At 41.8% G+C, this 13,713-nt stretch overlaps 1 protein-coding gene across 1 annotated transcript in view; it reads right to left on the bottom strand.

Moving 5' to 3' along the window:
- LOC136372043 (ceramide synthase 4-like) overlaps nucleotides 1-13,713 on the bottom strand; it is a 36,069-nt gene that overhangs the window by 10,252 nt on the left and 12,104 nt on the right. The window contains exons 2-5 of the mRNA XM_066336510.1: nucleotides 12,430-12,603; nucleotides 5,224-5,341; nucleotides 2,660-2,778; nucleotides 646-703 (exon numbers count right to left, since the gene is read on the bottom strand). Of these exons, the coding sequence (XP_066192607.1) occupies nucleotides 646-703; nucleotides 2,660-2,778; nucleotides 5,224-5,341; nucleotides 12,430-12,603 (469 nt within the window). The remainder of the gene's footprint in view (nucleotides 1-645; nucleotides 704-2,659; nucleotides 2,779-5,223; nucleotides 5,342-12,429; nucleotides 12,604-13,713) is intronic.

Below are 13,713 nucleotides of genomic sequence, written 5' to 3' on the forward strand. Positions count from 1 at the left end.
CCAGAAGACTTTGGCAAAGCTCACCTAGGGAACCAGATGCAGCAAAATATTCAGGGGAACCTTTAAAACAGAGGAAGCAGATGGCCAGTGCCCCTATTTCCAGCTCAGTCATCACAGCTCAGGGACTAGAGCACATCCATAGCTCCTGTTATCACTTCTGCCTGGTGAGGCAGTTCAAATTGTATCAAGAGAACTCACTATTTATCAAATTGGAGAAAAGGCTGAGGTATGAGCCTGACCCAATCACATTCTGGCTAAGGGAAAGAAAATTAGCAGATAAAATTATTAAGTTGCAGTCTGTGCTCCAAAGGAAGCCAAATTTCTTTACCTTGAAGAGGTATTGGATACAACACACAAACAGGCTTCCAGCTTAGGTAAATGTTCTATTTCCTACCCTGCAGAAATTTACTTTTACACAATCCCAATTGCCTTCTGCTTTGCCAGAAGAAGAGGAAACATCTTGGTTCTGGAGTCCTTAAAATAAGCATGGTCCAGTGTGTCTGTGGTCTCCGAAGCGTGCTGTGCAGGGGATACACACCAACTTGTGTGGAAAACCTCTAGAAGATCTGAAAAGGCATGTTTGACAACAAACTGCCATTCATGCAGGCATTGGCTGGGTAGAACAGCAGGTGACTGTGTACTCACATTGTACAGGACAGTGAGTCCAGTGAAGAAAGAAATTATGTAAAATGTAAATCTCCAGCTACAAAGAAACAAAAGAAAGGGCATTAGAATCCCAGTCATTAACCCCTGAGCTGCAAGTCTGTGTATCTTCACATTAAATCAAAGAATAACACTATTAAGGCAAAGACACATATTAGTATGTTCAAGGTTTGACCAAAACAGGAACAGCTCTTTGCCTGTTACCAGCACATTTCCCAGATTTTACAAAGAGCAATTCCTTTGCTGTAGAGATGACAGAATCACAAGAATCTTGCTGACTAAAATCCCGTAGAGAATATCCCAAAGCTTCCCAACAGTAGCAGATGCATTTGTAGAAGTGAAACAATGCCAATCTCTCTCCTAGGCCTTTGGAGATCCAGCCTGCTCGATTTGTTATCATGTAACTAGTTACTGTCACATTTGGCCAGTGAGGGGCCGGTAACGATTTACCAACATTAAACTCACACAGAAGTACATACAAACTGTTTGCACAGGTCACTGGACAGAGGCAGGTCACCTGAATATGCACACATGTAGTAAGGAATGAAGGAAATTTCATCCCAACAGAATAAGCAAGTTATTAATAAATGAACCACAGGAAATATTCAAATGAATAAAACTGTCTAAACCAGTCCTTTAATTTCCAAAAATCTCCATAACAATTCAGATGTAACTGCATTTTGAGAGACTCTACCTTTCAATGAAACCCCCATGAATTCCAAGGCAAAAATGAAGTATCAAAAGCTGCTATGTCACATCAGAGAGACATTCTGTCTACAGACTGCACATGACGACAGAGGGCAGGTAGAAGGACACTATCCTCAGTGAGCTGGGCAGAAAAGGATTTACTGTTTCCTATTTACTGTAACTATTTACTACAAGTCATTAGAGTGCAGGGAGAGCTGACATTTCATCCAGATGGAGGCAGAGTAAACATTGTTGCTTTACAACTCCTTATTCACCGTTTCTGTAAATACTTGTAACTATATGGAATATTACAAATAATTAATACACATGATTTTCTTCATTTTGAATTAGGGTTTTTAGGCAGGTGTTTTGAATTACAGGTGGAGTGTTAAATGGAGCACATGCTGATGAGCTCTAAGTTGATGGCTATCCTACAGGTGGTAGATCTTTTAGATAGATGAATACTACTCCAGGTATTTAATGATTTCTTTTGCCTGTGTGGCTTTCCTGGGAAAACCCAATTCCTTCACAAATAGTAGTACAGCTTCTTGTAAATAAGGCATTCCAACCAAGCTGTGAAGAATCCTCCTTTTCTGTGGAAAGCTGAGCCAGCACTGACATTCAGATCTGTCTGACCTGAGATTTATTTTGTGCCTCCACATAACAAGGAGGATTTCCACACAGCTGTTTCCAAGGCAGTTTTTGTTCTTTGCTCACAAGCTTCCATCCCCGTGGAAGAGAGCCAGTTTGTGACTTTCAGGATGCTGAAGTCAAATGACATCAAAATCCAATCCAGCCTGTACTTTTTGAAAGCAACAGCAAGCAAAATAGTTGCAGAAAAGGTGCAGCAGAAGGATTCTCCTTGCAGAGAGGCAAAGGTTCTCTTTGCTATGGGAAAGGCAACAGAAGGTGTGCCTTTTTAGTAGGTACTGAAGCAGCAGCAAAATCTAAACAGCAGAGTTTTTCAGGTTAAAATGTGTGTCAAAGCAGGATGCCAGTCTGATAAAGTCAGAAGTAAAAGTCAGAAACAAGGGCCCAGAAAGGAATAAAGGTACAGCAGTAAAAGGAGATTTGGGATTGCAAATAAGGGGGGAAAGCAAGAAATGTTTTTGTAACAGAGAAGCAGGAGAGAGCTACAGCAGAGCCAGGTGGGTCAGAAAAGACCCAAGATGTTCTCTGTGTAGGAATAGAGGGTGGACAGGGAGCTGGGATCTCTCTGCATAGGGATGGAGGGCAGAGGGAGGCAGTGAGCTGTCTGTGGAACTCAGCTCCGGTGGAAACCTGAGTTATGGCTTGTGCTCCTGCTCACCAGGCCTCACTGAACTTCTTCGACAGGCTGGGCCGGTCCATGTTCCTCCGGTGCCGGAACCACTTCTCTACCTTCCGTACTGGCAGGTCACATTGCTTGGCTAAACTGAGCAGCTCACCCTGGAAAACAGGTGAGACAGCAGGTTCAGATCCAGATTCAAAGGTCAGACAGAGCAGTATCTCATCTGACCCACCACAGAGCCCAGCTGGATCCCCTGGCCAGCCCAAGTCTGTTCAGGCTAAGGCATCTTTCTGAAAGCTGTCTGTTCCTAGTGTAAAGGTCTTGGATAGTAGAAAATATTTCCATTCCCCTCTAATCAATTGGTTATAAATGCTGATGTTGAAACTTCTCATTTTTTTTAATGTGAATTTTCCCAGTTTCAAACTGATCTTGTCTCCTCACATGAATTTGTTGCCAAATCACTTCTTCACCCTGTCTTCAGGGACCAAATCCCTCAAATCTGTCACTCTAATAAAGACCACTGCAGCTTAAATTATATTTTATAGTTCCGCACTGAATCTTGTCATGCCTCTCAGCACTCTGATGCAGTATCATGATGACTGTCATGAGCAGGGGCAACATCATTTTCCTACTGGATATTCTTCTGTTGTGGTAAACCTGTTAGGGGTAATTCCTCAATATATAACTCACAGAAATCCAGCAACTACCTTCCTTCTTGTCCTGAGGCTGTTAAGAGTTTGGCATGTGACATTAAAAAAGTTTGTCATGTTTTATATTCCTACTTGGAAGTGTCATCATGGATAGCCTTATTTTTTAAGTAAAGCAATAGTTTTTCATGGAATGTATTTACCTTAATTGGTATCAGGTAAGAGAGTAGCCTACATACTTTGAGCATGCTGTACAAAAGTAAGTTCATTACCAATCTTCAGTTATGCTGCTTTAAGATATGCTGTTTTTGGAGTTCTGTTGTGGTGGTGGACACAAATGGAGGTGCTAATTTACATTCTCCAACTGCTCCATCATGTGGAATTCCTCCCAAGAAATGGCTGCCAAGGGCTGCCAAATCTCATCTTGTATTGGACAAGTAAAAGCTGCCTCTAAGCAGCAGTTTGAGAGCTCACGGGAGAGGAAGGAAGCCAGCAGACTGAGTGGAGAGAGCCAGGCAGCAGTTCCTGCTGCACCTCATACTGCTGTCTAATGGTGAGGATCTGTTCCAGTGTCCCAGATCTGTGGGGAGAAAAGCACCACTTCAGTGCAGTGAGGGTGCAGGGAGAGCTGTCAGAAAAGCCTGGTGGCAAAGCCAGGTTTTGAGTTAGATCTCTGCCATAGAAGCAGTTATACTGAGAAATGTTTGGATTTTGGGGACAGAAAGGTAAGTGGAAGGTCAGGGCCTACCACACTTACAAGTGCCCCTTAAGAACACTCCTTCCTACTGCTGCAGAGATGGGCTGGCTGTACTGCCCAGATCAATGCCTGTATTTTAATTTTAGCCTCTTTTCCTTTATTTCTAACCTGGTACTACCTGTCCTGGGGGTCCTCATGCCCCACTGCAGCACAAACCATGCCGCAACAGCCTTGCTGAAGCAATGTGTTTGGAGTAGGATTCTTCCTTGGAACTGGAACCCATGGTGAGCCCTCTGCTCACCATCCTTGATAAGAGCTCCCAGCTAATGCTTCGAGGCCAAGAGAAGGCCTACAAAAACATGCTGAAAGAAAATCAGATTCTTTTCCCTACCACAGAGTTCACACCCAGCGACTTCACCAACCAGGTTAAATTCTATATTGCCTGACATTTCACAATCCTGTTAATAGTTTTTCCCATCAGCAGCAGCCATTATAACTCTGGATCATCTTGCCAATTTCTTGAAAATCACTCTCTTTATCCCTCAGGGGAAAACTACCCACCAGTGTGTTTTTAGGTTTCTGAAGCCCCTCACAATCTCTGTGATGATGACCAAGACTCTGGCTTCTTGCAAGGCCAATCTCAAACTCATGGACTGCACAACAGAATGACCCAGTCTAGGACTAGGAGATCAAGCAACTCACATTGGCTGAGCTGCAGGGACTAGCAATGTGGGAGCCCAAGGCAGGTGAAGTGATTAATTTTTTACAGGACTTGCTAGTATACAAAAAGAAGCCATCACAGAATGACTGGTGTTGGAAGGGACCATGGAGATTACCTCGTCCAATGGGCCCTGCACAAATAGAGCCACCTAGAGCCAGGTGTCAAGGACAATTTATATCCTTTTCCAAGGATAGAGATCTACAACCTCCCTGGGCACCCTCACAGTAAGAGAGTGCCACTCTCAGGCAGAGCCGCCTGTGTTGCAGTTGGCGCTATGTATAAGGTAAGCAGGGAGCAGGAGCTGTCACTGTTTCTTTTGGCAGCATAGTTTCCTCCCAGGTGTTCAGAAGCAGAACTCAGAGCTGATGGCATTGCAGGAGCACCCTCCTGGTCAGCTGCTCTCAGGTAATCAGTGCTGCGGTTTCCTTTGTTGAGCTTCAAGATATGAATGGCACTGCTCAACTTCATGATTCCAAATGGGATTTTCTTTGGCTAAAGACATGAAATCTACAGGAAAGCAAAGGAAGAAGGGACTCACCTCTTCAGGGTTCTTGTGGCGTGTACTATAGAATGTTTCCAGCACGGGGTTGGGCTGAACTTTTGGTCTCTGCTTGTCTCTCACACCCAATTTGGTACTGAGGGGCAGGGCTATAGCTCTGCAAACAAAAACATAAAGGGTCAGCCAAAAACAGAACAGTGATTTCTGATTTTGCAGCACTGTTAAAACATGTTGCAGTACGTAACAGCTGCTTCCCACATGTGAATCTAAACATGAGTATCATGTTGAGCAGTAAAATCACGAACTCACAGTAGAAACTGTTGGACTTATACTCTACTGCTCTGAGCTCTTTGCTGTGATATTCAAAATTACATGAGGTTGGCAAATGCTGTATCCTCCTTTGTCAACTTCTGAATCACCAATTGTGTCTCTGGCTTGCTTGCAGCTGATGGGGCATACCACAGTGGTGATAAGGCCTAAATGTTGTTCCCTGCTTAATCTAGAACATGGAACATACATGGCATCCACCTGAACTAAGGCTTTGGCTCAGGACCAAGAGGGAGGCTCTGCCAGAGGTGTAGTATTAATGAAGAAGAAATGTCCTGCTGAAAAAGGAAGCCACTTGGTCTTTCCTGAAGTAATTTACTTCCATGTTTCCTAACATAAATCAAACATAGTTGCAAAATAAGGACACGGCAACTACAAACCTTGTCACAAGGAATGGATGTTTGCACTAACTGTGCATGTTCAGTCTTTTACAGTGAAATAAAGAAAAAAAAAAGTCTGTATAAATAGAAAAAAATTATCCAAGGAAAACTGTTCAGAGAATTCCTGTGTTCAACAACTCAACTCCTCCACTACCAATACTCCTCTCTACCTCAGCAGCAGGAAACATTTTCATTGAGGATATGAAGTGAGATCATTTCATTGAAGGTATGAAGTGAATATGGCACAAACAAGAAACTTGTCAAGCAGTATTATTTTTAAAAAATACCTAAATCATCTGAATTTTACTCTAATTTCTCAAGAATTAGCTGTTCTTATTATTGCTCCCTTTTACACAGTGCCACTGGGAAGTGTCTCTGCTACTGCAAACTGGCGCTGAAGCTGGTTTGAGCTGACAGCACCAATCAGAGGCAGTGAGTGCTGAGCCCCACAGCTGCTCTGCCTGGTCACTCCTGCTGTCCAGGCAAGTCCTGTGATCAGTTCTTCCTAATGATTTGGACACAGATTAAGATTTTTTTTTTTCACTTTGCTTAAGCTGCAAAAGCTATTTCACTATGTTGGTGTTTAAAGGTGTTCTGCTTCAAAAAAATATGGGATATATTTATGGCTGTGGTTTCTGCTAGTTATAGAGCTTATACTCCGTATGTACATCTTTAGGGATTATTTCAGATCCAGCATCCTTCAGAAGGATCTTTTAGAAGTTTTCTTTTCAAGAACTGATTTCTTAATTTATTTAACAAATATTATAAACAATTTTATAAAAAGACCCCCTACCTAAGGAATGATGTAACTTCTGTTAAACCACAGAAGGGGTACACATTTTACTCACTCATACAACAGCTCTTTCTCACTTTTCTTTTGCACAGCCACCCACCTGTCTGTGTATCAATTGTTCTTTGTCATCATCTCTGGGAAATTCCTTTGGCATCACTGGCTACAGAAACATTCAAAGATGTACCAAGACCAATGAAAATTATGTTTCTACCATAAAAGAAGGGCCAGGGCTAAGTATGCTTGCTGGCAACAAGATGTGCAGTGATCACAAAAACACGGGTAGAGCATTGACTAGTTTCAGTGAAATTTAGCAGCACTTTGGCAAAGGACTATACCCATTGCTGGGAATTCTGGGTTTTCGCTCTGACTGCTCTCACAAAATGTTTTAAGTGCATCTAATGACTTTTTAATATGAAGTGATTGGTTTAGTAAGAGTGATACTGGACCAGCAGGTCCTGTGCTAAGAACAATAACACAGTATTTCAATAATATCCATAACTCCACTGAAGTTGGGAAAACATCTACCTTAAGCTCTGCACTAGATCTTGGTTCTTATATTAAACAGTTCCTTGAAGTGGGCCTGATCTTTCCCTTTCAAAGATCAGGCATCAATATAAGCGCCTCTGAAGAGGAAGATGTAATCAATTCTATGGTTGAAAACAACTTTATTGCCACTTCTTAATCCGGCCATATTGGGAACTGGAAATTATGAAAACTGGGCATTAAACGGAAAGTTTTCCAGACACATTAAAGCAAAGAGAATGTTTCTGTCAAGTGTTAACATAGCTTGCCAACAAATTTATGTTACTGAAAAACTTCTTAAAGTGTCCTGACAGATTTCTTAGTTTTGTTTAATTCCTGACTTCTCTATATTTCCTGCTGATTTCTTGTGGTCATGGATAAACACTGTAACAGAAACAAGCCAGTTGCAGTGGATGAAGAGAGGGTGTAACCAGTTACAATTACCTTGCTGTTGAGGTTTTGAGTTTACCCATGATTTATGGAACCAATCCTACTTTTATGAATACCATTGGGAAATCAAGGCCTGAAATTCTTCCTAAGGGACATTTGCATGTGTTGGCTCTGTGCTCTGACTCAGTTCTTAGTTAAATCCTGTTCTAAGCACAGCCCTAAGAGGATGATGCTTGTACTGATTTCAACATCACAGATACATCATCTCAGTAGCAGGGACGGCCTCATCATGCCACTTTATCAGCTCTCTACGAGACAAAAGGGTAAATCTGAGGACTAAACTCTATCCTTCTCAGAGTCAGACACAGTAAGGGAGATGATTCTCATCACCAGCCTACTTCTCTCACTCAATGGCAGAGGTCCCACCAAGGCACTTTATTCAGTAATCACAGAACAAACTGTCTTGTGCAGAACCTGTTGAAGTTGAAACTAAATGGACTTATCATGAAGAGGCCTAAACTGCTACTCCCCCACCTTTCAAATGTGGGCTACACTCCTTCTGCAGAGGCTTTCAGTTAGTGTAAAATACAAGAAATAATTTAACTTTGGGGAGTGGATTTTTAAAAATTATTTATAAGGGTGCCACTTGCAAATACCTTCAAGTACTAAGAAATGCAGAACCAGTGACAGCAGCAATCTGAACTTCTATTCTTTGAACTGCACAGTCTCTTTTAGTCTCCTGCTTTCCTTTGGCAGAGGGCTATCACTGTGCTCCTAGCGTAGTCTCTGCCTTCTCCTGCTTGCAGGGGAATGTTTCACACCAGTTAAACTGACTGTTCCATTTGATACAAGGTCTGGATTCACTACAGTGTTGCTGTCCAAACTGAGTCAGGTCCATTTTCAGTTAAATGCTGCAATGTGTCCGTCATCTTTGCACTAAGCCCTGCCTGTAAGATCTTAATAGGAAACTGTTTCCAGATCCTTCCTGATTACTAATCAACAACAAAAATCTCTATGCAAAATAAACTTTAGAAAGGTACATTTCTGAATAAAATACTCAAAATTGGTGTCCTTTCTTTCTTCTGGTTTTGAGTTCAAACATCTGTTCCTGGCAGATGAAGAGCATCCATTTCTTTAAATGTACAACATATGGCTCACATCCTGTCACCACCCTTCCACAAAGAAACCTACTATTTGACTAAAACCCTCTTCTAGTGAAGTCTGGGAGCTGTGTGGATTCAAATTCACTGACAATTCCTTTCAATCACCTAACACCCAAAAATTTCTGACCAAGTCCAAAATCAGACAAATCAAAAACTGTACATAAAGTCTGGTTTTCAATGACTTTACTGTTTCTCAAAACACTTTAGTTGCTACATTTTACTACTCACATAATTAAGAAACACTTTGCAATACTCCTTCAGAACCATAGCACTCCAAGAACTTGATTTTTACAGAAATGGTCTTAAACATTACATAACTAGAAGAGAAGTCAATACCCTTGCAGGACTATGTCCAGGGAAAAGTTCAGCTAAAGTATAAGGTGCTTAAAATCAATCTCCAAGTTATGTTTGCAGGACATATCTCGTCACAAGTGCAATCTGGAAATATTAAAGGAACAGGGGAGGAGGATCCCAAGTTCTAGGTCCTCTCTTTTCTCAGGACATCATTAACTGCTTCCCCCAGTTCCTGCCTCAGTACTGTGGCATAGCCCAGCACTGCAGCAGTAATGGGTTGCTTCACAACCTGTGAGCTGTTTCTTCCCCACAGCCTCCTCAGCTCTCCCAGGCCACACCCAGATACCACGGTCCTCTTCCCACAGCTACCACCTCATCACCAGCATAGCTGGCTCTTAGAAGGATGTTGCTGTCTCAGTTTTCCCCAGTTCAGCCAGCCAGTGCAAAGGAGAGGAAAATCCATCTTGAGGAAGCAGGTTCTTTCACAAGTTTAATGCCCAAAAAAAGGATGAAACAATTGGTCCCAGCACAATGGCCAGTGCAGACACTGCAGAAAATTCTCTAGACTTCCCCCACCTCTTATTATTTACCGAGAGTTCTGACAGTTAAATTGCATGAACACATTATAATATCTGAAATCCCAAGGCAGGAACTATCTAGAGAGAGAAAAAACTTGGCACCCAATGCACAGTTGCACGTAATAGCTGGTGGTGGCTGAGGGTAGAATAAATTGCCAGAGGGTAAACTACAGCCACCAAACCCAAACCTGTCTACTAGTTACAGCCACTCATTTTGATCTGCAGACTAGGTGTACAAGGATATACAGTCAGGGTTATCTACAGAGAAAATGAGAAACAAACACACATTTCCTTCTGCAATTCTCAAACTTGGTGTAAAATTATTTTAAATAGGGACAGTGCCACTGTTAAAAGATACAGATAAGGCAATGGAGAAACTGAGGGCTGGATTCACACCTCACCTTCCCAGGGGAAGCTTTCTTCTCCAGGATGAACTGGATATGAAACAGTAATGATTCAGAATTAGAAAAAGTCATGCTGAAATAAATGACTGCAGAGTTAGGACAAACAAGAATACAGCTCAGAAGACTGGCTTGTAATTTGCATAGGTAACATAGTGCTATGATTATAGGTTTCCTGGACCTGTAAAATGGGCTTGTGATACTATCTTTCTCAAGGGTGTGACATGCAGCTTTTATTTAATGAAGTTTGTGAATCAAAACAGCTTAAAAATTAATGAGTAGGACCAGCCTGTGGAGACACTCCCAGCTGGGGATGCACTTGGAAGGGAGAAGGAAAAATATTTTTTTTACTTGGCCATTGGAATCTAAAAGCAGTTGGAAAATATATTTAGATTGATTGGAAGTGGTGTGGCAGGAGGTAGGCAAATAAAGGGACAGAATCACAGAAGCACAGAATGAATGCTGAAAGATCACCCAGCCCAACTCTGCTGCACAAGCAAGGCCAGCTCCAGGGGCTGAGCGGGCTGTCCAGGTGGGTGTTGTGTATCTCTGCCCATGAAGAAACTCTTCCAATGTTCAACCACCCTCATAGTAAGAAGAAAGTTTCTGTATGTGCAGATGGAGCATCATGCATTTCTGTTTGTGCCCATTGCCTTGTGTCCTGTCATGAGCCATCACAGGGAAGAGTTTGACTCCTCCTTCTTCCTGGCCATGTCTTGCACTGGGTAGCCATAAATCGGCCAAGTGCCACTCAATGTGGCACATGGGCCCAATTTCCAGCTCTACACCAGAAGTGCATCCATGTCACTGACCAGCAGGGCCTACCTGAAGGAGTATGGAGTCCAGCCAAGTCTCTGCATCAGCAGGGAAGAAATGTGAGTCACTTGTGTTTTAATGGCTACCTGGAGCACCTTGGTATCCACACGAGAAAAGGTAACCAAGATGCCTGTGTCCCCAGGAAAATACAGGATAAAAACTATGGAATTTATGGAATGCACACTAAACATACTGTTTACAAAGAAGAGATTTAAATTCCAATTTTGTATCATCCTAAAATTATTATTTTAGTTATTAATCACACAATTGGTTTTAATAAAATGCCCCAACTTACAGCTAGTATTTTTATGTAAAAACATTCTTGTAGGAGAGCTCTGAATCATTTCAACGTCTATATGTTTTTCCAAGCTATGCTTGTGTCACAGAGAATCTGCACAAGAATCATCTTTCTAGTCTACAGGAAGGTCCATTTCCATTTTGTTGTGCAGCCACTTTTCAAAAAGGAATGATAAAATGGTTTTTAAATTGTCATTTTCCCCTCTTTCTAAACTTAAAACCATTGAAGGATTCAAAAGTTTACATCTTCAAAGAGCTGCTAAGAATACTGGGTTTTTAATATACTGAAAAACACCTTAAAATGTATTCAAAATCATGAAAGGGGACTTGTTCTGCAGTCTTGACAATGGTTAATGCTATAGTAAATTTCAGTTTTCTACCAGGAAATCATGTTGTGTCACTGACCATATTAACTACTGACCAAACTGCATAAATCAATGGCACCAGTTCAGGACTTTAATGAAACTCAGAGTCAATGGTACCTGCATGATTTCTTGCTATACCTTTGTCATAATCACCAAATTTCCTGTACTGAAGTGTAATGTGTGAAACCCTCAAATGTTGTGGCCAGAAAGATCCTTGAGTCAGAGTAATTTCTTGTGCCATCACTGGAGGATGATATAACAGCTTACAAAAAGTAGCCCCAAAAGCAGATCTGGTAGCAGAATAAAAGGAACAGAAATCCTGGCAACACAGCACTGAAGGGTCTGTAGCAACTTCAAGTCAGAGGAAGCAGCTACAAATGTCTTTTCACAGCAGTGGAGGGCAGTGGCACTGAAAAGACCATGTGGTGGTCAGTACCACACACAGACCCCTGGGCTAGACAGGACTGATGCTGAGGGCAAGGGCTCATCCCAGTCTGATACATCTTATTCAGGCTTATCTATCAGGTGCAATACTCCAGATCCCCATCACCCAAGATAAAGGAGACTTAACTGTGTGATGGGGTCTTAACATGATTTCTGCCACACTCGACTCAGAAACAGCACACACAAACCAGAAAAACACACTCATAAACCTCATCTAGACTGACCTGTTTTATGTGTAGGAAGTCACAATGTTTGCAATTAGACCTTAAGGGTAGGGTTTGTGCTCTACATTCAACACACTTCTTTAGCTAGTACACAGGGCTGAAAAGAAGGAGCTGAAAATATGCCTATGTCAGCAGACTTTGTGACATGGAGTGTTCAGTCATGCATTGGCACAGACAATATAAAGCCGCCTTTTGGATCCAAACTGCTCCCACTGTACCTAAGAAACCCCAATGAGTATAAAGTATCTTACCTTTCAAAGGCACATCGGATGACTACCAAGATTAAAGCAAAAGGGATACTGAGCAGGAGATCACGAGGTTGAGGGTAATGAGTGTCTTCAGATTCTTGCATGTCCTCCCAAGTGATTCCTGGGGGCAGCCAGAACTCGTGCTGCCACAGCCACTCATACAGAGAGCGAGCCATCCTGGAAGGAGAAGAGACCAGAATAAAGTGAGCTTTGCACACAAGAAAACCTGTCAGCACAAGCCGGTGAAGCCAAGGAAGGATTACACCCCTTGCTGAGGTTGCATCTGGCTGTCGAAACAGAACAGCTGTGGGATGCAGACCTGCCCCAGGAACTGATAACCTGCTCACAGATTCCTAACGTGTGCTCGGTAAATGCTGACTTCTGGCACCAAAACAAAACAGAGGTAAAATGGAGATAAGTGCCTCGAAATTCAACAGAGTATTAGTACCAAACTTCTCAGGTTCACAGATTCCTCTCTATAGCTTAGTACTGTGGGGATGGAGGGGATGCAGCAAGTCTGCTCTACTTTTTTTATGTATATATCCTTATTTTTCAGGTTTTGATCTTTTGTATTTATTTGTTTCTATTTACAGATTTTAATTTCATTATCTCTGTGTGTGTGTGTATGCACTATACTTATTATTCTGAGACTTCACCTTATAAAGAAAAAAAATAATCTTTTCACTTTGAATTATTAAGGAAGGTACTTCTGGGTAAGAATTTTTGTGCTAGGTGGATTTTGTGTTGGATTCTTAATGTAATTTTAAAGACCATGCTTGAGTGTGGAATCTACAGATGTGATCAGTGAATTTAGCAGCAAAAAGGACAGCAGAATTTTGATATGACCATTCAACACACAGTTGAATATAGTTTGTAGATAACTCTAGCTCATACACAAATATGAGCTGTACCACCCTCCAATACAGGTTGCTCATTCTTAGCTGGTAACAACCAACATCCCAAATATAAGCTCTGAAGTCAAACAGACTCTGTGCAGGCACAGAAGAAGGACATGGGAATGAAATGCCCATTGAGATAACCACAACAGTGCCCAGAAAATGCCACCTTAGGAAACCAAGGGAAAAAGCACACAATTTTAGTGTCTGGCCCAAGTATTAAAAAGCTTCTCTTCAAGCACAGTGCCAAGGCCTGGCCCATTTTCTGCAAGAACTGCCTATCAAATAAAAAATGAATCAGTCATTTTATTTTTGGAGATAGCTTTAATTCTGATGCAATTTCTCTGCTAAACTCATTCTGCAGTCTTGGAGTCTGAGGGATATTTTCTGA

Source organism: Sylvia atricapilla, chromosome 26 (assembly GCF_009819655.1).
Source record: "Sylvia atricapilla isolate bSylAtr1 chromosome 26, bSylAtr1.pri, whole genome shotgun sequence".
Classification (NCBI taxonomy): Eukaryota; Metazoa; Chordata; class Aves; order Passeriformes; family Sylviidae; genus Sylvia; species Sylvia atricapilla.